This window comes from Marasmius oreades, chromosome 8, assembly GCF_018924745.1.
Source record: "Marasmius oreades isolate 03SP1 chromosome 8, whole genome shotgun sequence".
NCBI lineage: Eukaryota > Fungi > Basidiomycota > Agaricomycetes > Agaricales > Marasmiaceae > Marasmius > Marasmius oreades.
The window spans coordinates 737978-760212 of NC_057330.1; the positions used below are offsets into that span (position 1 = coordinate 737978).

Consider the following 22235-nt stretch of genomic DNA (forward strand, 5'->3'; position numbering starts at 1 on the left):
ACGACCGGGTTATCTGCCATTAATGACGTAGTTCTGGTCCTATCTAATCTAATCAGTCTGTGCCTTCGCAGCTGAGTTTCATGGTCTTTCCCCTTGTCAGTGTTCTATTTATCGAGTCTCCTTCACCATGTCTTTACCTCAAGATGCGTGGTCTCAGAACGAGTCAAGGCACTGGCGCACCAACCCTAACGTCAATAGGGATAGGTATAGCAGAGATCACGGTCAAAGAGGACGCGGCCGAGGAAGAGGATGCAGAAGAGGACAAGAACGAGGTGACGAACCCACGACGGAAAGTAGCAGAAGAATGAAAATGGAAAATATTGCTTCTGTTAGTAGAAGTAGCGGTTTGGAACGGGATGGTGACGCGTAAGTTGTAAAGCTGTCTACGAGTTTCAAGTTCGATTTCTCTTTCTTTACTGGCTTGATGATAAGTCATTATTTAGATTGAAAGATTTCAAAGTTCAAGAGGAATACAGGGTGTTCATTCAAGAAAAGGTTTTTAGATCACTCGGGGCTCTGAATGCTTCAATCTAACAATCCTGCTAGCTCGACGATCTCAGGACCCAGTTCCCCTCAGGAAAACCAACCAACTCGTTTGGTCGTCAACGAAGGGTCGAGTTACAGGAAAACATTCTCATCCTATTCCGTACGCATCTTCGTCGATAGTTGTGGCTGAAAGCTGATCATTCGGCAACAGGTAAATTAAGAGAAGGCATCATCTCATCCCAGCGATACGATCATTTCTCACTCGAAGTTTACGAAACATCCCTATACCTCTCCTGCATCTTCCATTCCCCAACACAAACCACCTCCATCATCGGACACCTCCTTCCGGACTTATATGACAAAATACCCGCGCCGCATCGAAATCTCGTACCTTCGATTTTGATATCACTGTTACATGAACTGGTAGGGGGATACCCTTCGAACGCGGGATTTCAACGAACCTTAAAGGCCATCGGAAGGTTGGATCAGTCATCAGAAGCGTATAGATGGATAACGGACCTTAGTGCAAGTCTTCGAACACGGAACTACACCCGATTCGAAACCCTCACGCGATACGAAGCATTCGTTCAGTTACTTTCCGATGAAGGAACGCAGATGAATCTGAAAAGCCAAGCCGTGATATCCCTCATCAACACCCTACGTACGAAAACGCGAGAGACAACATGGTCGATATTGAGATCTGCCTATCGTGAGTTGTCTTGTCATGAGGAATCGGGGACTAGACCGTGGTTGGTACGGTCGTTGGCGCTGGGAAATATAGATGCAGAGCAGTCGGATAAAGGATTGGATGAATGGTTGGAGGAGAAAAGCGGATTGGGGGATGCCCATAGGAAGGAAGGTGTACAACATCGTTGGGTATTGGTTAGAGTGCGTAGATGAATTACATCTGTTTACCTCCCGTCTAGTATCTACAACAGTCTTATGTGTAATGCGCGGTTAATTGATCGTCACTTTATTCATGAGTTCTGCGAGGTCGTCTGCTTCGTCTTTGACTGCACCGAATTCCTTCTTGAGCACGGCCTCCTCGATGTGTGCGTCCCGTTTCGCCTCTGCATCAATGGCTGCTTCTTCCTCTTCTTCCTCCTCTTCCTCCTCCTCGTCGTTAATATGAAGTTTCCCTCCCCTCCGCTTCATATGTGTACCAATATCTGCCAAATTGACGTCATCCTCCTCAACATCATTCCACTGAAGCTCCAACACCGTCAAGCTCTTCAAAGGCCCCTGTATACTCTCGTTAATTCTGGCAAACGTCTCTGCCTCCAGATTATTATTCTGCAACTGTAACGTCTTCAACTTCCGATTCGACCCAGATGCGAGTGCCTCGATTAATGACGGTACCTCTCCGTCGCCTGACAATACGCAATCTGAGAGGTTGAGCGTTTCGAGCTCCGGCCAAGAAGCTAACGCGTCTGACCATGCTTGAACGCCTGTTAACGCGCCTTCGAAAGTGAAGGTGTTGTCTTGTAGATCGATATACTTTAGATCACGGTTTTTTGACAACCCTTTCGCAATTTCGGTAATTCCATCCATGCGAATGCCATTTTGAGGCATTCTCACTTCCACAAGACCCTGATGAGCCGCAAAGGCCTCAGCCCAAGCACTGGCAGAACCGTCTTCCAATCTGTTCCGCCCACATATGAAAGTTCGTAAGTTCGATTTTTTACCTTCAGCTGCGGAAATTGTGGCAGATTTCAAGAGGGCGTTTGCGAGAACGGTTCCGCCTGCGGGGCCTAAACCGTTGTTGTTGAGTTTTAAGATTTGGAAGGATCGGTTGTGTGTGAGGAAAGGAACCATGGGATCTACGGATCTACCACCGAAAGCATTGTCGCTTAGGTCGATTTCGATAAGGGAGGATTTGTCGATGAGGGAATCGCAGATAGCGGTCAGGGCGGCAGGGATTTCAGTGATGAGGCGACCTGTGAAGATGTCTGCAAAGTCGGCAATCTGCGAGGAGAATAGGATGTCGGGGTGGGGAATACACTAAGGTGATTGGGAACGCACTTTGAGATTTGTGGCTTTCTTCAGGAAATCAGCCAATTCTAGGGCTGCGTCTACGCCAATTGTGTTTCCACCTAAATGAATTTCTTCGGTTTTGAGTGGATCGACACTGTTTAGGTGTTGTGCCATGTCGGCTCGAGTATCGAGTTTGAGCCCACGGCCATCAAGAGAGAACGTCGCCATAACGTGAAATGAAGCAAGAAAAAACGCACAATTGTTGAAGATGGGCGCCAATTAGTCGAACCAGGACTAGCCACCCTAACCCTAGCTGTGCTCACCATCAGCCAACATGGCTTTTTGCATTCTCAGACCACTAATTCGGGGACAGGCGATTCTTCAAGTGAACTGATCATTCCTTTGATTGTCATCTATCATTGAATGACGGGGCCCGCGACTGTGGTCTGCTGAGCTCGACGTAATGGACATCTCTGGGAAACCATCTGTGCCATGCGGAAACTCGTCCAGATTCTCAACTTCTTGTGGAAACTTGGAATCAAGAGGTTACAAAAGGATTCAATGAGCTTCTCTCCGGTTTCAAGCTCGCCATGAAGTACAATCCTTTCACCAAACTGTTCCTCATCCTCGCTACAAGCAGTCATGCTGCTGCATCAGCTATCCTCTTTCCATTGTATATTTATCCTTTCCAAGATGTGCCCTGTGGCGGTTGGACCGATGTGATCGACACGTACGTAGATATCTGCTAGCTTCTCCAGCAAGGAACTCACTTACATTCCCAGAGTCAAAGCCAACCCCAACCTCCCCTTCCATCTCGTCATCAACCCAGACAGCGGTCCTGGAGGTCTCGCTAACTCTCAACCCAACTCTGACTGGACGGGTTGTATCCCCCAACTCAAAAGTGCAAACGTCAAACTCTTCGGATACGTCCATACGACTAATGGTTCTCAACCTCAATCTGCGGTCAACGCAAACGTCACCACTTATGCAGGGTGGTCTGCAAGCTATCGACCTCACGGGATTTTCTTTGACGAGTCTCCTGTAACTGCGGGAGCGAATTTGACGTACATGCAGGCCTTGGTGGGACATGCAAGGTCCTTGTTTGGGACGAGCTCTCCAGTATGATGAATTTTCTTTTGATCTTCAATGATACGTCTAACTAGTAGCAAGGTCATATTGAACCCAGGACGTGCTACGGATCCAGGATATTACAGCTTCGCGAATCTGATCCTCAGTGCTGAAAATTTCTACTCTGCTTTCAGCACGAGCCAACTCTCATTCAGCACCTCCACACCTGCTTCCAAACAAGCCGTCGTTTTACACCACGGCCCTGCTGTCACGGACTCCAACCTCGTCCGAGAGTTGGTTTCTACAGACAAGATCGGAGCCATCTTTTTGACGAGTCAAGAGTATACGACGATTCCTCCGGATTGGAATAATTTTGTTAATTTGGTTCAGGCTGATAGTCAATAAGGTTGTTTTACAAATTACGACAAGAATGTTGTAAAGTTGTGAAATACATATGCAAGTTTTGATCGAGTCTTGAGCTCATGTAGCCTGCCGACTACAGTCCACGATATATACATATGTATATTAGCTATGTACTTGTTAGACGCAAAGAACTTTCGGCTATTAAGTACAAGTCATAGGCGAGCGTAGGCGCTGGTGAAGCGTGCGTGTGACAGTGCATGTGACATCAGGTCCTGAACCTGTGACAAGACGCGTCGCGTTAAGTCACACGTCCACCCTCCACCACACTGCTCAATATGCACAGCAGCCGATTTCAAGGATAGAGGTTTCTCGAGCCAACTTGAATCAAAAATCGAGAAATGTTCTCGGATTTTGAATCAACCGCCGGCAGTGACTTTAGAAGAACCACTGAGTCTGGGCCCCCAGCTCAGTCAACTTCGGGCACACCGATGTCTGAATCTTCGAAGCTACAAATCGACGCGTGTTATCGGTTAGTGCTTTATTAATACCTTCTGCAGTCCTACATCTGTCTAATTTACCTCTAATCCTCGATGTTTTTAGCGTCTTGCTTGAAAGTTCGTTCTCCTCTCCCCACATCATCTAAATCAACTGCTCGAGTATTAACCCCATATCAATAATGAAGCATTTGGCCATCCAAGCTATAAAGGGAAACAGAAGGAGATTGTCGAGGCGGCTGTTCTCGGTGAGCATCCGTGGGTTGTCCTGTAAAGAGCGTGAAACTTACTTGGTCTTCCAGGATACGACGTTTTCGTTCTAGCTCCTACAGGCATGGGCAAGGCAAGCAATTGATTCCACAACCGCAATCACCCCTAAGAAAACCTTCATTATCCAGAGTTTATGCTTCCAAATCCCCGCTGCTTCTGCCAAAGTAAAGATTCCCCCTCGGTTTGTTTTACGCCCTAAATGACTGAATTATCACTTTCTCTCTATAGACGGGAATTACGATTGTCGTCTCTCCACTTTTAGCACTTATGAAGAACCGTAAGCAACCTTTCTTTTCCCCCTTTTATCCGCTTCTTTTCCCGGCGGTATTCCAGAACTCCAATCCCTTCGAGAGAAAGGTATCCCTGTCGTCTCACTCACATCTGAAACGCCGCAACACGAACGGGAACAGGTACGAATTCCCCCTCTTCCTCCATTTAGGTGAAAACTACAAACCATGTAATTCGTTCATCCAGGTTGTGCAAGACTTGCTGTCCGGAAATCCAAAGTATAGACTTCTCTACGGTAAAAAGCCTTTTTTTCTAGGCCATTTCAAAATAACTCAACGCGGCGCACTCGTTCTCCCAGTTACACCAGAAAGGATGGGAACAGGTGAATTCCTTCGACAGCTTCGAGTGGTCTATCAACATCAGAGGCTGAACAGACTTGTCGTGGATGAGGTATGCAGATTTTATATTCAGACGTTTTTGACCAGCCTCGATTGACCGGCACAAGGCTCATTGTATCTCGGTATGTCGCTCTTAAAGCCTTCTCGGTGTATGCGTCACGCAACTGCTCCTTCTTTCTGTTTTCAGGAATGGGGTCACGGTTTTCGGGGAGACTACCGAAAACTGGGTCTGTTTCGCGAGAAATTCCCCATTGTACCAATCATGGCTCTTACTGCAACGGCTACTCCTGCGTGAGTTGGGTTTTTCCTTGACTTCTTTTGTTCAAACCCTTTCGGAGCGTCTTCAACTAAAAAAACCGTTCGACAGTGTGCAAGACGATATTGTACGCTCTTTACACATGGACAAGGAGAAGCTATTCAAGGTCACCCATCCTTTTAACAGGAGTAATCTATTTTACGAAGTTTGTCGGATTTCAGATTCTTAACTCTCGACCCACTATCCTCTAGCTAAAAAGGGTTTTGAATAGGTTAGATACGCCTCCAACCCAACCCACGGAACCCAAATGTCCGAAATCCACGATTACATCTCCACGCTCCACAGACGAAGAGGAAAAGTTTCTTCGGGGATTATATATTGTAGGACACGAGCGACGTGTAATGACCTTGCTGCGTATTTGAGAGGGAGAGGGATGAGTGTGAGGCCTTATCATAAGGGTATTGCGTGAGTTGTCTTGCTTCTCAATCTTGGCCATACATAGGTGTGCAGTGCGCTCATTATTCTCTGTCTCTCCATTCTCTTTTCAAACCCATGAAACCAGTGCGGCTACGTTAGATAAGACGTTAGCAGAATGGACGAAACCTGGAGGGTCCGCTGAGGGAGGCATTGATGCGGTATGCTTTGACGGTCTTTTTTTAGTCAATGAAGATGGTCATCGGGATGGTTCTTTGTTTTGAAAAAATACAGGTGGTAGCTACCATTGCGTTTGGTCTAGGTATAGACAAGGGTGATGTTAGGTTCGTTGTTTTTTCATGGATACTCTGTTTTTTCCGAGCTGACGCATCTTGGAAACCCCCAAGGTATATCATTCACTATGATCTACCGAAAAGTTTCGAAGGTGTGTTTTCGTCCATTCCATGAATAAGAAAAATGAAAATGACAAAACCTTTTGCTGGCGAGTTTAGGCTATTATCAGGAGACCGGTAAGTTCCTGGTTCTGCAGCTTTCAATTCCTTGCTCACTGTGCTTATTTGTCCTAAGGTCGGGCTGGTCGTAATGGATCGGTAAATGCATTCACTTCTCTTTCCAGCTCAACAAGAATCTTTTTTAACTAATGCGATCCATCCCGCTCTGAACAGCCCGCTAAATGTGTATTATACTATTGCAAGTTACCTTCTACCTTGATCACCCTTGCATCAAAATTGACACTTGTGTCTCCTCCCCGTCATCTAGCCCGTGAAGACGTGGTCCAGGTCCGACGCTGGGTTTCGGATTCACATACTCATCGAGTGATGACGGCTGAGCACGTAAACGGCCCGCCACCTAGTCAACGGTCTTTGTCTAGTTTGACAGAAGTAAGTTTTAATCTTGACTTTGACTACACTTCTTCCACTTACTGACAAGAGTTTTTGTGTTTCATCAGCTCGTGAAATTTGCGGAAAACACGGACCTCTGTCGACATGTCGTGAGTTGAAAAATCGCCAATGCGGCTGTCCCTCGCAAACTCATGAGCTTATCTGTTGCCTGTGTTAGAGCATATGTCGATACTTTGGTGAAACTATCGATACGCACGATTCCGAGGTGACCAAGACTTACTGTAATATGATGTGTGATGTAAGTTGATGACCTCTTTCCTCACCATGAATTTCCATCCCTCTCACTTCACTCGGCTTTGAACGTTTGAAACGCGAGGTTAACAATTTTCTTGGCAAACTTTGTTCTAGGTATGTAAATATCCCGAACGGACGAGAATCCGGAAACAAGTATTATCGTCGAAAGACCTTGCCAGTAGCCAAGCATCTTTCGCACCATCTTTCGGCGGAGACGATGACGATAACGATTCCCTTGGTGGTAATATCCGCCATCGCGCAGAGGGCAAGACTGGTTGGGGAAGTCTCAACCGGGAGGGTGTGCAGTCCGTTGAGCGTGAACTCGGAAACGCCTCGTCCTCGAGGCTACGGGCTACAGGTTCTATGGCTTCATCAAAAAGAGCCGCTGTAGAGGTTCTTATTAAACCCGGAGGAGGAAGCGAGGCGAAGAAGCCAAAAGTGCGAGAGAGTTTCGCTCCCCCGTTGGGTATGCCATCTTTTCCTTTCTTCACGATCAATCTCTACCGGGGCTCATCAACTTGATTTCTAGTCACAAAACCCTTCAACTCGGCTTCGAGTCTTAAAAAGCCGTTCAAGTCCCCTTTCCTTAAGATGACAACGCCGTTGGAAAAGAGCAGTGTGGCCAACACGCGCACATACCAAGATCAATCGACGACGATACCTCAGCCTGAATCCCCACCGCTGCCCTTGAACTTGAATAAATTCGCTCGGCAAGCGGTTCCTACCATCATAGAGGCTAGGCACAGTGACCATGACCCCCGTTGTAGATCTCAATCACCCAAAGAATGCATAGCAACTAACACCAACCTGGATGGTTTGGAGCACCTCAAGGATATTGATGTGGAGCCCGAAGAGGCGGGTTCAACGAAGATACAGGTTTCGTTCCCTAACAACTCATCTCTTTCATCAGCTCTACTCACCTACCTTTCCTTTATCTTAACAGATAGATTCCAGACGTCAAGGCATGATGAGTCTCCTCAGAGCCCTTCATACTGCGTTCTCGCAACAATCTTCACTCTGGAGTTGGTTCGAGTCTAGTCCACCACGGGATAAGAAGAAGGCGTAAGTTTAAAAACATAATTTCCCGCCTCGTTCGAATAAAGAATTAAATTTATCTGCAACGAATGCGTTGTGTTACAGAGTTATTTTCTTCGCTCAAGTTGCTCGGGATTTGGAATATTCAGCTTTCACGTTTTGCTCTACGAGTGACGGATACCAAGAACGGATAAGGGTCAAAATACGCACTATAGCCGAGTTGGGAAACGTGGTGGCGTCTGGGCGAGATGCAACAGAGGATGAGAATATGTCCGAAGTTGTTCAGTCGGTGAAGAACGTTTTGTAGAATACTTACAACTGCAATGGTTTTATTTATGTAACGAGCCGGCGTTTCACTCTCCATCCATTTGTACTGTGTTGGGCATAACGTAGATGCGGTGAACTCCTAGTGGCGGCGGGGCATCCGTTGAAGATAAGTAAGAAGGTATGTCTACAAATAACAAAGGAGGCGGTACATGTGACGATAAAGAAGATGAGTAGATGAGTATTGTAGTGGTAATATAGATTGGAACAAATCATTTCACAGTCGCGTAAAAAAATGGGTTTGAACGAAGGGTTGACTTTTGTCGGAGGGCTTCTCATACTTGACTCCGTAATAGCGAACCTTTCGCAAATATGTCACCGTCTGCAACTTGCACGAGTGGTTGGATTGGCGCCCTTCTCTTTGTCGTAAGTGCCCTACCTAGTCCTCCACCGTTTTGAGAAGCAGACATCGGGGTAGCTTGTAAGGGCGGAGAGGCGAAAAGGACGTTTCGCTCCTGGTACAGAACGTACGACTGGAGAGAGGAGGAGGATATGAGAGCGATAAAGATAGAACCAAGAACATGTACTAACCCTAGCGATCCTTATCCTTTGTACCCACTTCTCTCCTTCGCCCTCTCTACAACAAAACAGATGCATGTAGTCATTTGTATCCTCGAATAGACTCATTTTATCCGTGCTCTTGAGCCCAAAAGCGTACTCCTTAGGGATCTTGGACGGCGGATTGGTAAAGTGATAGACATCAAAGTTCGAGAGACTGCAAAGCAGGACCTGGTCTTTGCACTATAAACGAGTAAGTCACAACTCGACACGAGACCCCAAACTGTAGAATAAAGACCCACATTATCCCTCTTACTGATGAACAAGCAGTGATCTCTCAGCACCAACCACCGCTTGTTCCACTTTCCTCTCCGAACTTCATACTCGAGGTATCCGGAATACGTAGGGGCCGACGGCGGTATTTCCTACACAAGCTTGTCAGTACGACAGTAACGGAAGGTGAAGGTTGTCATTAATCTCACCTCCCGCCTCAATATCTTCTCCCACCCCGGTGTCCATTTCAACATGAATATATTCTCCGTCTTTTCCTTGTTCCATGATCCCCGAACCTCCACAAGTTGCTCAAACGGCCGTATCGGCCGCTCCATTCCCAGATCAGCATTGATCTCCCAAACCATCCATCCTCCCCCAACTCTAACTTCTGACGATATATCCAACCCGGACTGCACATCGGGTAATCCGCCCTTAGCCCTGACCATCCCAACCACATTACCCGCATTCGTAACAGACATGATTTCAACCATAACAAACCTTTGTCTTGTCGAGATGTAGACACGAAGTTGTTGTGCTTCGAGAGGTATAGCAGCTATTGCATTGGGATTGGGAGAAGAACCCAAGGATGGTGGTAACGGAGGCATCGTTTCAACGGGTGGCACTTCGACTCTTTCGTGTATGTGTTCAGAGTTGGAGCGCTTATGACTACCACCAGCACCTCGCCGCGATTCTGCACTTATTCTTCCCAGAGATTCTACAGCATTGCCGCTGTGAGACATCTGACCAAATTCATCCGCTGCGTAAGGGTTACGAGTTGGCGGTGGTCGTGACCTTGACCGAGCTCTCGAAGTGGTCATAGGTACGACGGAAGGTACCGGAGGATGGTAAGGTAAAGGTGGAGCAGACGCAGACACCGCTAACGGTATTGCATGTCCATTGTGTTGAGACCGCCCTCTCGTATGTGACCGGTTCAAACCAGTAATGGGAGTTCCTGGAGTGGGGACAGGAACAGGAGGAGAATTTGCATGCCATTCTTGAGCTGTCTGTTGAGGCGAGTTGTTGACTCTCTGAACATGAAATGACCTCATTTGTTTGAGAGTCCTTGAAGGGGTTTGAGATTCTATCATTCGGGTTCCCACGGGATTGGGTGCTTGGGCAGTAAAAGTTTGATTGAAAGTCGGAGTCGGAGGGACGGATCCACCTGGTCGTTGTCCATTAGGTGTGTTCGATCCATTGCCAGCACTAATTGCAGTCCTGGTCCTTCCTCTCTGTGTTCTCAAGCGCACCATTCCCACCGGTACCGATGACGGCAGTGTCGTGCAGTCACCTATCTTCGGTGACGTTGCAGTCTGAGGGGGGCTGCATGAAGTGGGGAAAGCGGTCGTATTGTGCAGAGGAGAGGAAGCGGGAGAAGATGTCATCTTCGTCTTCGAAAGTAACGCAACCGGTGGCTCAAGGGACGACGAAGGTATCGATGCATGCAGCATTGCTTCTTGCGTACTTGTTATCCCTCCTAGGTCTCTGTGAGAGATTGGGGTTCGCTTCTCTCCCCGTGCCTTCTCTATCTTCCTATCCTTCCTCCTCTGTCGATCTTTTATCCGAATGCTTTGCTGTGCTCTCAGAGCCGTGGGATGAGACTGCGCAAGAGGAACATCGTCTTCGTCCGAGGCAGTGTCAGGGGAAAACGATGGCTTTTGCTGAGACGCACGTCCGCCTTGTGGGTGACGGGTCGAGCTCGGATGATAATGATGGCTGCTGGTGCCTTGCTCACGATCCATCGAATGCTTCGCGTAGTACCCAGACGAGCTTCCTTCATCAGACTCTTCATCCTCTGACTCATCTTCTTCAGAGGTGGAAAATTGCTGAGAGAGATAGTAATCCAGTGGGCCTCCTCCGTTACTACCACGCTCGTCGTCATCATCACCATCATCACCTCCATGTCCGTTAAGGTTGGTCCTGCCTCGACCTCCGGAATATCGATGATTTGAATTGCCATTCGAGTAACCGTACTCGTTTGAAGACCTTCCTCCGTTGGTATAACCAGAACGCGACTGTGAGTAACCATTCCTGCCTCTTTCTTCCCCATCAACGGCCTCCTCCGTCCTTGATGTTGTCCCAGTTGTCCCAAGACAAAAAACGCCTTCCGTATGCTTTTCGTCGTCTTCCCGGATACACTCCATATCATTGAGAGTCGTCGTGTCGAGAGGGATGAAATGGGGGTGAGATTGAGGGAAGCGAGTTGAGGTGGCGGTTCCGTCGACCTCTTGACGCTCTACTTTTTTCTCCCGTCCTTCCCATCGTCTTTTCCGTTTGTCGATTACCATTTCCACACTACCTGTGCACGTGGGTATATGTAAGTGTTGTGGTAAAGGATAGGAAGCTCTGACTTCACGTCCGGTGGACGTAGTTCGAGAGTCATCAAACGCCGTAATAGATAAGCTTGGCGATGAGAATGATGATGGCGCGATTAGCGTAGATGAGCCAGGTGTCTGAGTTGAGCATCGCAAAGGTAGGGAGTCAAAACATGATGAATCCAGTGTTAAACGCGTCTCCAGAAGCGGTTGTTGGATGGAGTCACCATCCCCGGAACCATGACATCCAGATCTGAACAGAGGTCGCCGAACGTTAATTGACGTATTAGAAAACGCCTAGACGTTGTAAGAATGAGCTTTTTATCAGATTTTCATGTATATGTAACGCACCTGGGTCGTAGTACCGAAATTACTGCTAAGGTTTAAGTTACTGCCAACCAAAAGGGGCACGAGAGGGCTCCGTCGTAGCTCGCTCCTTCCTTGTTCGCCTTCACGCAGGTCGCCCTGGACAATGACAAGGGCGTTTTCATCATGCTCACTATGAGGCCTCTTCGTTCCTTGTAAAATTTGATTCTGGTGGTGGTGTAATGAAATGTGCTTCTCGTTCCAAACCTGATTTTGATGGTATGAATGGAAGGAGGCCTCGTTGCGGCCATAGTCGGTGTGGTCATCCCAATACCAGGGATATCGATGAATCTGTTCATGACGGTCCACGGCCAATGCCATGGTGATTGAAGATAGAGAGATAGGAAGTGAACGGAGAAATTAAGAGAGAAACCATCAGTATGTGGAGCCCCTCTCATCAAATCCACTTTGCCGCAACTTTGCCGCCCGCCGTGTGCGTGAGAAACTCAAATGTTACTCGCTGGGCGAGCTCGGCGCCTTCTTCGTTCCTCGAGCCCCAGTTAATTGTCAACATTCAATGGACGTACAGTTTATCCATTAATAATATCTCCAAGATACTATGCGCTCACCGTCAAAGATATCCTCCTTCCATAACAACACCCGGTCGACACCCGCAATCAATCTTTAATAGTTCACAACATTCAAAGAAATGACATCCAATGCTTAGAGGTGATGTATTAGTGTTCTGCTTATCATAATAATCACTCAAGTCATTTCATGCAGGGCTAGGTCCTTGGCGTCCGTATCGTGTCGTTCAGTAGTAAATCCAGCCCTGTGCTAGTGTCAAGCTTGTATTCATCTGCCAAGAATTGCCAGGATTACAAGGACTGTCGGAGGCAGAGCTTTACATCTTTCGTGGCCTAGTAACGGAAGGCCCGGGGACCTGAAGTGTTGATGGAACTATGTCATGATCAGTAAAAGATATATCTCTTCTCAGCAGTTTTCTGCTCTCCTGTGGCGTCGCCTGGGGAACTCATAATGGACTATCTCAACCTCCAAGTCGTCATTTCCAACAGTTCTCTCGTTAGGGGAACTCCTTTGCCTGGCGGTGATTGAATTTCGATTGTGTTACTGTAGCAGTTTCTCCCTCGACATTAGCTGTCCCGCTCCAGACACCGACCTAAACCATTCTTAATCCGTCCCCAGCTGAATTTACCTACAGACTTTCCCGATACATCCGCACACGATCAATTCAAGACTCCGACGGACTTTTCATCGACCCCGGACGAATCGAAAATCAGCCCTCGTGCTCTACTCTGACTATCGAGAAACGCGACATCCAAACTTCCGATGGAATCACGCTACTCAGACCGCATACTCTAGGGTTTACTCTAAGTACCTCCCTCGTTTTCCCTCTCTCGACCCATTCCATTTTCCCAACAAGGATATGTTCATCCAGAAGGGGAGAAAACGAGCATAAAAGAAACAGACGGGACCAAGAGGCACCCGAAATAGTGGGTAACCAAACGGAGGAAACAGCGAAAAGGTATAATGCTGTGAGGGAGTTAGAAACGTGCGCGTGCAGGCGCGGTGCATGTTTGGTGAAAGGACGGACGATCGTCATGGTCCAATCGCTCCAAGTTGCTGCAGTGCAAGGCAGGACGAGATCAATTCAAAACATCATAGATGCAATCTGATTTGGGATCTTTCTCATACTGCACCTGTAATACAGATAGGTGCTTGTGAACCCGTCGAAGATGATAGTAATTGATTCCACGGAAAACCTGACAGAGCGTCCCGGCGTACCAGGAGGACAGGCTGGGGCAATCCGAACGGTATTGAGCAGGGATGATAGGTGTCCATTGGGAAGGCAAAGCATTGAGACAGTGACCGTACTGTCAGGGGAAAATCCACCGGGTTAACGATAGCCTATACACACTCAGTTGTTGGAGGGAGAACTTGCAAAAGACCTTGATTCCGATTAATGTTGAATATATAGAATGGCGCGAGCTGATCCGAAGCCACCCTGATTCGGGAATCGGAAGAGAGGGGAAGAAAGGACAAGAGAGAACGGGAGAACGGAAAATGGGGATAGTTGAGGAGTAGATTGAAGAGGGCTGGGTATAGTTCGACAGCGAAGGTTAACTTGATGTGATGCTGTTGGAGAACGGGAACAGATAGAGAGCATTGTGATGAGACATATGCTGTCGGAGATGGTTAGCGAAGCAACACATGGGAGACATACAAAAGAAGTCGTTTACAAGCACAAAAATACCCTTACCAGTCCGAGTCCATAGTGTTTAAATTCATTCTTCCAACACCCAACTAGCGCGGAAAAAGGACGAAATAAGCATACCAAACATGACAACGAAAATGTGAACGAACCTACGCTCACCTCTTAATACTAAATTATTCCATTCTCCAAACCGACTTATGATGCTTTTCAGGATGATGCGGCCGTTAATCCATGGTTCTAATGCAAGATTGGCTTCTACTTTTCCACCTCGTCTCTACTGGAAGGCTCTTAGAATCAACAAACCCCACATCAAACGAGGTATATGAGAACTAACTCACATGAGGAGTTCTCAATCCAACGTATCGAGCTGCTGAGGTGTGGAAGTACGACGCGGTCGGGGCGAACTGAGTTGGGAAAGTTACTTTTCGGGCCCTAGCACAACACTTTTTGACCTTTATCCTCAATCACTGTTACCCCATACTGATTTTATTATTTCTGGCGGACCTATGCAACAGTTCGTCGAATTCCTCACCTTTTCGATATGGCCAAAGCACACGATTCAAGCCCAGTCATCCGCCTTCACCCACGCCGGGACCTAGTCCACCGTAGCGAAGGTTTAAATTTAATGAGTCTGGCGTCGTGCAGTTAAGGATTAGACGAGTGTATATCCAGGCTACTAGCTTTTGTCTTTGATGGAATGATAGATAGATTAGATTTTCCATCTATCTCTTGCGCCATAGTGATGCATCTTTCAGCAGGTCCACTGAACCGAATAAGAGTCCCATTAGAGCCAGCTGAGGATTTTTCTTTTCGCGGCGCTCTGAAGAGGGAAATAGTCAAGCCGCCCGCTCAAGCGCTCGTCTGTCCATCGGATGTGGGAATATATTTCTATATATATATATTATTACATACTCGTACTCGAGAGCTGTAAAGTCGCTGTTCAAGAGCTGTAAATGACAAACTGAGATCAAGGATACTGTACGATATATGTCACTCAAACTAGGATGATTCCTGTAGACGTAGTTGAGAAACCGTGGCCAAGGATACTGCGCTGTACAATGCCAAACCTACATCAATTAGCTGTTAGAGCTGTTCACCAGTGCGGGACCATGCTGTGTAATCTATTTATCTATCTGTCTATCCTTTCTTTCATTATTTCATACCGAGGGGAAGCACCAAATCCAAATTTAGCCTCAGGATAAGCTGTAACCATTCTGGAAAATGCTGTGGCGACTTCTTACGCATGCTTAAGAACGGAGCAATGTGATTGGCTGACTACGAACCAGTACCAATACTGGAATCTTTATAGGAAAGTAAATAATCAAGAACGTATAGTAACACTGCCACGGGACAAAGATTTACGGCCGGGGATATGCAGTGTCTTGAAGAACGGAATGGAATACCAAATCTGTATTGAGGAGCTCCAGTGCCGGCCCTTGAAAATTTAGAATAACTAATTCAAACTCCGCCGGCGCGAAATTTTAGAATTGAACAGCGCTACTCGATGCTGTTTGCACCAGTATAAAGCCTTGAGCCTTGTTATTCATCTTCAACGGTTATGTTGGCTGATCCCCGTAAACGTTCTGGTCCAGTAGATTTAACTCTCAGTATTGTGGTGCTACAGGTGAGCATTTTCTTGTACCACGTTCCAGCACTCTTCTCAACGTTCTCTTCCATACGAAGTTTGCCCTCTGTCATTATGAACATAACGTGGTACAATGTCCATTTTAACAGCAACCTATAACCAATGGGTTAGAAAAAATACCCTTATTTGTCGCGTACTCAGTACTAAAACCTTGCGTTCTAGTTACAGCAGTCAAGTGGATCCCCACCTACATTCAGTTCCAAGCACTGATCACGATGGTTTTTATCCGCCTACTAGTGCCAGCCCTATACTCGTTTTCCCTTCCGAACTGGAGACCTCGTGTCGCCTCTCTCTTCCTCAAGTACGGCGGCATCCCCGTTCTCCACGTCCAGCGAGGCCCGAAGCCCTTGGGCTCAAGTGGGTGATTTGTATGATTATGGTTCCGTCTACCCAACTGGTAGCTACGAATCTCAGACCCAGAATCCAACATGGACCCCTCCTCTTTTCCTGTGGACCATCGGTGGCAATCACCGCAGCTACCAGAAAGCGCCGAACGAAGAAATAACCCAGGTTTTTCTGTGAGGTGCCTGGGTGCAACTCCGAAGGTTTCACCGAGAAGCACAACCCCCCTTGTATGTTGTTTGTTTCGTGGCGAGAATCTGTCTGATGTGCTGAGAACCTTTAACCTACTTTAGGCCACATGAATTCGCTTGGAGACATACGCCCGTATTTATAGACCAGGCATACAGGCGAGACGAGGATCGCATAAACAAACCTTGGAGATCAGTCCCTGCATGACGCCTAACCCCAGAGAACACAATGAGGCTGCGTTGGATAATGTTCGCCATAAACGTCGCGTTCTCGTATTCCATGGGGCGGGGCGTACTCTACACCACACTATTCTTGACAATCGCCGAATATCTTTGCAATGATATAGCCTCAAGAACATGTGTAATGTATTCGGCCATGGTGGATTTGAGCTTGGAGCGACACTCGTTGCTCGTGAGTGGACCTTCTACTTGAATGCGTGCGTGTGGAGTCCTGACATTGCTTTGTTATTAGCACACATTTGAATTGGATGGTATTGCAGTTCACGCAGCTGCGCACTTATATTCACCACCATCCACGCGCAAGACTTCCCCGACTGCGAAGGACACCGTCAAGCGGGAAGGAAGACTTTGCCAAACCTGTTCCCTGAAGGAGCTCGAGTTTACATCTCCGCAATCCTTGTTGCCTGGTCAATAGCACCAACTCTGGTGCTTGGTACTGGGACACTGGATGGCGTGCAGCGGAGCTTTTGACGGCTGCGGGTACATTCATCGCATGGGGTTCTTCGCGCAACGACATTTGGAATCCCACGAAAGCATATTTACATAATCTATGATGTGAGTATTCTCCATCAACCTCAGACACGTCGTCACCGTGACTTATTTAGACATGGCTCTACCAATAAACCAAAGTCTCAGCATTCTCTCCTTCTAATTTATCTGGAAAATCATCCAAAGCAGCCACGATAACCACATAGCAAGGCTACGAAACCATGCAAGGGTCGAGTTATAGGTGTCAACCTACAGCGTAAATGATGCGAACCTCGCCGTTCCGCGAGAGGGCAGCTAGTGCAACTAGTGGCACCAGTGACGCGTCCGCTCTCCCTTCGTATCCCTGCTTTCTACCTCTCTAAATGCACTGAAATATCGACAGCAACACGACTGGTACTTCAGAGGACTATGAAGGACCCCGTAGGATGCAGATTTTCGACCATTTCTATTTCTTTCGGAAATGACACAGGACAACAAACTGTCGATTTAAAAAAAATTTGGATGGCGAGCACGGAGCATTCGGATGTCGAATGTCTTTTGACAGTGGGGGAGGCTCTATACAAAAGAAGAACTATTTATCTGCGTCCGTAACGAGCCTGGCGAAATGTGGGAAATCCTTCAGGTCGCAACGCCGACTCGACTCTGGTAGCTACAAATAAACCGTATCCGGGTAGGGTCCGTATCTGTAGTTAAACTCTACGGTTATCAGCCAATAACATTTGTTCCTGGTACATCACGGCATTGAGAGCAAAGGTAGTAGGCTTACACCCGCGGGAAAACCGGGTCGAATCTTGATCTCGCATTTAACAGCTCACCACATGAATTGAACAGCCAAAGCTGGTGAGCAGGTCATCCATGAATAATTTGAACAACACAGCGATCTTAGCTCGTTGCATGTGCCCAATCCTCCATGGTCGTCGGTCGAGGGTTGCACGTTGCATGATCATCGGTCGAGGGTTATCCTGACCTCCGCCACGGTATGGATGTGATTTTTGCAACACATGCGACCAGTAAGCGTTACATTATCTCCATTTTTCTGTTCTGCTTAACCGGGTTTTCCTAGATTATCCCTTATGATGTCAGATGTCCTTTTCTCATGAGATGTAACGGCTGTAATTCTCGCCAACAGCTCTAGAGCTTTGACAACATTTTTCAATTGAAAGTGCATATGAGACTGGACAAGGTAAGAGATTATGAGGCATGGATAGCTGTCTGTGTCGCTGGATGGTGTTGAGATTTCACTTTGTCGTAATGATCCTTTCCGGTTTATGTTGCCACATCTTTGCTTATACCGTGTTTCAATCTCTTTTGCGGCCTTCAAAACAACTGTTATAAGAAGGTAAGGTCAGATTAACTTTCCATCCGCTCCCGTTTGCAGATCGTTTGTGTCATCATGGACAAGTATGTTCCTTTTCATCTTCAACGGTTATATTGGCTGATTCTCGTGAACGTTCTGGTCCAGTAGATTTAACTCTCAGTCTTTCGGTGCTACAGGTGAGCATTTTCTTGTACCACGTTCCAGCACTCTTCTCAACGTTCTTTTCCATACGAAGTTTGCTCTCTCTGTCATTATGAACACAACGTAGTACAATGTCCATTTTGTGGGCAACCTATAACCAATGGGTTAGAAAAAATACCCTTACTTGTCGCGTACTCAGTACTAAAACCTTGCGTTCTAGTTACAGCAGCCAAGTGGATGTCCGCTACAATCAGTTCCAAGTGCCAATGCAGGATGGTTTTTATCCGCCTACCAGTGCCAGCCCCGCGACACCGTCCCTTGCTTATTTTCCCTTCCGAACCGGAGACCTCGCATCGCCTCTCTCTTCCTCAAGTACGGGTCCATCCCCGTCCATCCCGTCCAGCGAGGCACAAAGCCCTTGGGCTGAACTGGACGATCCGTATAATTATGGTTCCGTCTACCCAACTGGAAGCTACGAAGAGTCTCAGACTCAGAACTCCAACATGGACCTCTCCTCTTTTCCTGTGAACCGGGTCCAAGTTGGATCGGTGGCGATCACCGCAGCTACCAGAAAGCGCCGAACGAAGAAAGAACCCAGGTTTTTCTGTAAGGTGCCTGGGTGCAGCTCTGAAGGCTTCACCGAGAACCATAATCTCCTTTGTTTGTTGTTTGATTCCAGGCGAGAATTTGTCAGATGTGCTGAGAACCTTCAACCTACTTTAGACCACATGCGTTCGCATGGAAACATACGCCCGTATAAATGTTCGAGATGCGGGAAATCTTATAGGTCGCAGTCTGACCTGACACGCCACATTAACAAGGCTAAAAATCCATGCGAGGATCGAGTTATAGGTGAGCTATATATTTACTGAACTTATTTATAGCAACCTGTAGCGCAAATGATGTGAATGACGCGTCCGAGTCTCTCCCTTCGTAGTTGTCGACTTGTTCTCTGCTTCGCTACCTTTTAAATCATCTCTTTTCTTGCTACCATCATCGCAATATGGACAGCGACACGATCGGTACTTCAGTACTCGGATGCTAAGACTAAAATCGATAAAGACTCCAGTGCCGTCGATATCGGGCTCGATGTCTCGGGCTGCGATCCGCCCTCACCTCAGGTTGCGTCGTTTGAGGATAAACCTGTTGACAGGACCGTCCAACTCTGTATATGTTATCTGCACTCGAACAAAAGCCCAGACCTAATATCAATACTAACCTTCGGCTTGGTGACCACCAACCCATCAATTGAAAATTTCCTCATTTCATATCCTCTCAAGACGGGGCCGGCCCACACGATTATAGTTGCAGGTACACCAGTAGACAAATACGCTTTTCCACGAGCTATAGCATTATCAACCTGCTCCGTCTTCACCTGAGGTTTCGCTTGAACCCCTGGCCACCCCCGGTTCAGGTCAGGAACAAACACAGCGGCGTCTGTCCGAACGTTGAACACAAAATCAGGGAACACCAAGTTCCTTCGCGACGGCTTTTAGCTCGTACCAAGTCAATCTTTCATTTCTTCAGCCGTTACAACAACTTGGTGGTTTGGCTTTGGGCGGTGTCGAGGTAAGAATCCTCGATATTACACCCGACTGCTCCGAGCTGTATAATTTCCTTGAAAACTTCGGAGGGTCTGGGACCGTAACCGTTGATGATGTCGACAGAGAAGGGAATACCAAGGGGGGGAGTCCGAGTCGTTGGTTAAGGGTTCTGCGGAGTTGACCCGTTCACTGATGCGTTCGAGTACTGAGATGTGTTCTTCCAGAGTCATTGTGTCGTCAGTCAACCCAGCGACGTTGGCGACGGCAAAGGATGCTGTTGCGATTGCTCGGACCTAGTAGTGAATCAATCGTTTTAAGTAATCCAAAGATGGGGTCAAAATTCAGCGACCCCCCCCCTCCCCCCCACATGAGGGCGTTGGTGAGAGCATGGCGTTCGCGGTAGTGTAGTCGTAGACATTCACGAGGACGGGAGGTTTTTCAGAAACGTGTAGAGAACCAAAGTGATTTGCGAGTTGTGCGATGCTGTTAAAGGTTCGCAACACCTGTATCCCTTTGAATATTGAAGTTGAACCACGTACGGATGAATCAACCATGCAGGGACTACAAGGGAAATCTTGGGACTTTGAATCACACCTTATGAATCCCTCCCACCGTCCACCGAGCCTGGCCATGGACTCCTAGCGCTGACTCTGTTTTGCGGAATTCGTACTATTAGTGGAGTACAATCCCGGGTCCCACCACATGTCACTAGAGCGTCAAGGGCCAGTACTCTAGTCATCGAATGTCGGGACGTCGCGGCATATAGAGGATGAAGCAAAGATAATGATAGTAGATGCATATGTCGTACAAAAATCATAACAAAATGATGCAAATAAATGGGGTCGCTGCGTTCAGCAAGAAGAATTTGACTCACAACTTTTCACAATATCTGAAGAAGAAAAAATTCAGAACCGAATCATAATTCACTCAAGCACCGCACTAGGCTTCATCCCCTTTACTCGCCAAAAACGCACCATTCCTCCCAACTCTAGCCAGCCCTCCAAATCCAGGACTAGGAAACCCTCGGTCCTCCACAGAATACGAATCCGTCATTACCGACACCGGCTTTCGAGGAAACCTGTCACCAAGGGGTGACGGCGAAGGCAAGCCCATGAATTCAGTACCAACAGGCGACGCGAGTGAAGGCGATTGTGTCGAAGACGTCGCAGAAGAATGAGACTGGCTGGATTTGGATTTACTCGATGAAGATTTCTTCTTCTTCTTTGTAGTGGGTGCCGTTGACGGTGTCAGATTGGCCTCGTTTGGATATTGGTATTGGTATTGGTATTCGTGGTATGACGCAGCGGAACCCGAAGCAGGAGAACGTTGCGAGTCGGATCCACCGCCGCTCACAGAGGCACCGCCAGCTCTACTCCGACCGGTATAGAGAGTACCGTCCAAATCAGCTGAACCATCTCCTTCGTCCTCAACTGACTGTGATCCCATTGTATCTGGGCTGAACAAGGGTGCTGGGATGAATGGATATCCGTTGTTAACTCCCGTTCCCGCTCCGACACCGAGCGAACCACTCCCTTGGAAACCTTCAAAATCCCCATCATCCCCAGGCCCGCTAACAGCTAACTGAGCAGCCAATTTCTTCAACTCCTTCTTCTCCCTCCTCTTCCTCTTCCTCTCCTCTTTCGCCCTTCTCTCTTCCTCAACTTGTAACTCAGCTTGACGAGCACGTTCTTCCAACTGTGCTGGGGTAAGCTGGTCAAGGGATGCTGCGTCCAGAGGTGCTGCATCGGCATCGAAGGTAAGAGAGGAAGATCTCGTTGTTGTAGCACCTGCTGGTGTAGTAGATGAAGACGAGGTGCGTCTTAATCGACGACTGGGATAACGATTCAAAAGTCTGTCCACTTCCTCGTCGTCGTCAGGTAGATGTACAGCGCCCGTTCGTCGTCCGAAGAGGTTGAGACCGAAAAGGGTTATACCTCCGGGTTGTTGATTCTTCTTCTGCTTCTTCTTCTTGTTCCTTCTCGTTCGTGGAGTCCCAGACCCCGAACCTAAATTAGAATGAAGCGAAACCGTCTCAGCTTCTGTATCCGTATCCAGAGGTTCCGCTAAAAGAGATTCGAGGTGTTGGGGTGGTCGACTTCGAGATGATGATGATGGATTTTGAAAAGAGTCATTGTCGCTGTCGTTTGAGGGCCTGAAACAAGGTACACAGGAGCCTATCGCTGCTGATAATGCATCTTTCCATGAAAGCGAATCCATTACAGAGGAGGGGGGTGAA

The 22235-nt window shown here is 47.6% G+C and overlaps 7 protein-coding genes across 7 annotated transcripts; 4 read left to right on the forward strand and 3 right to left on the reverse strand.

Annotated features, from left to right (window-relative positions):
- Window positions 1-92: 92 nt before the first annotated feature.
- On the forward strand, window positions 93-1386 carry E1B28_012143 (uncharacterized protein; the record flags this gene model as incomplete). Its single annotated transcript, XM_043157223.1, has 4 exons — window positions 93-366; window positions 444-495; window positions 547-646; window positions 698-1386. Exons 1-4 carry the CDS (start codon window positions 128-130, stop codon window positions 1384-1386), a joined length of 1080 nt encoding a protein of 359 aa, XP_043004589.1. The 5' UTR covers window positions 93-127.
- A 57-nt stretch (window positions 1387-1443) lies between these two features.
- Window positions 1444-2715, reverse strand: E1B28_012144 (uncharacterized protein; the record flags this gene model as incomplete). The annotated part of the gene is made up of 2 exons (XM_043157224.1): window positions 2509-2715; window positions 1444-2451 (listed from the first exon to the last, which is right to left on the reverse strand). Exons 1-2 carry the CDS (start codon window positions 2686-2688, stop codon window positions 1444-1446), a joined length of 1188 nt encoding a protein of 395 aa, XP_043004590.1. The 5' UTR covers window positions 2689-2715.
- A 58-nt stretch (window positions 2716-2773) lies between these two features.
- On the forward strand, window positions 2774-3989 carry E1B28_012145 (uncharacterized protein). The gene is made up of 3 exons (XM_043157225.1): window positions 2774-3190; window positions 3243-3579; window positions 3631-3989. The coding sequence occupies exons 1-3, from the start codon at window positions 3051-3053 to the stop codon at window positions 3931-3933; spliced, it is 780 nt and encodes a 259-aa protein (XP_043004591.1). The 5' UTR covers window positions 2774-3050; the 3' UTR covers window positions 3934-3989.
- Window positions 3990-4202: 213 nt separating this feature from the next.
- E1B28_012146 (uncharacterized protein) lies at window positions 4203-8485 on the forward strand. Its single transcript, XM_043160819.1, has 27 exons — window positions 4203-4420; window positions 4492-4505; window positions 4574-4633; window positions 4688-4728; window positions 4784-4819; window positions 4884-4932; window positions 4989-5065; window positions 5130-5178; window positions 5242-5333; window positions 5389-5403; window positions 5469-5572; window positions 5649-5742; window positions 5809-6002; window positions 6100-6172; window positions 6246-6295; window positions 6359-6396; window positions 6464-6481; window positions 6540-6562; window positions 6638-6662; window positions 6732-6853; window positions 6922-6963; window positions 7032-7112; window positions 7223-7574; window positions 7638-7818; window positions 7876-7984; window positions 8052-8170; window positions 8249-8485. The coding sequence occupies exons 1-27, from the start codon at window positions 4290-4292 to the stop codon at window positions 8448-8450; spliced, it is 2391 nt and encodes a 796-aa protein (XP_043004592.1). The 5' UTR covers window positions 4203-4289; the 3' UTR covers window positions 8451-8485.
- Window positions 8486-12298, reverse strand: E1B28_012147 (uncharacterized protein). The gene is made up of 5 exons (XM_043157226.1): window positions 11902-12298; window positions 9448-11847; window positions 9268-9390; window positions 8999-9208; window positions 8486-8940 (listed from the first exon to the last, which is right to left on the reverse strand). Exons 1-5 carry the CDS (start codon window positions 12235-12237, stop codon window positions 8743-8745), a joined length of 3267 nt encoding a protein of 1088 aa, XP_043004593.1. The 5' UTR covers window positions 12238-12298; the 3' UTR covers window positions 8486-8742.
- Window positions 12299-16496: 4198 nt separating this feature from the next.
- E1B28_012148 (uncharacterized protein) lies at window positions 16497-16922 on the forward strand (the record flags this gene model as incomplete). The annotated part of the gene is made up of 2 exons (XM_043157227.1): window positions 16497-16679; window positions 16740-16922. 2 exons carry the CDS (start codon window positions 16497-16499, stop codon window positions 16920-16922), a joined length of 366 nt encoding a protein of 121 aa, XP_043004594.1.
- Window positions 16923-20938: 4016 nt separating this feature from the next.
- Window positions 20939-22216, reverse strand: E1B28_012149 (uncharacterized protein; the record flags this gene model as incomplete). Its single annotated transcript, XM_043157228.1, has 1 exon — window positions 20939-22216. The coding sequence occupies one exon, from the start codon at window positions 22214-22216 to the stop codon at window positions 20939-20941; it is 1278 nt and encodes a 425-aa protein (XP_043004595.1).
- Between the last annotated feature and the right edge of the window lie 19 nt (window positions 22217-22235).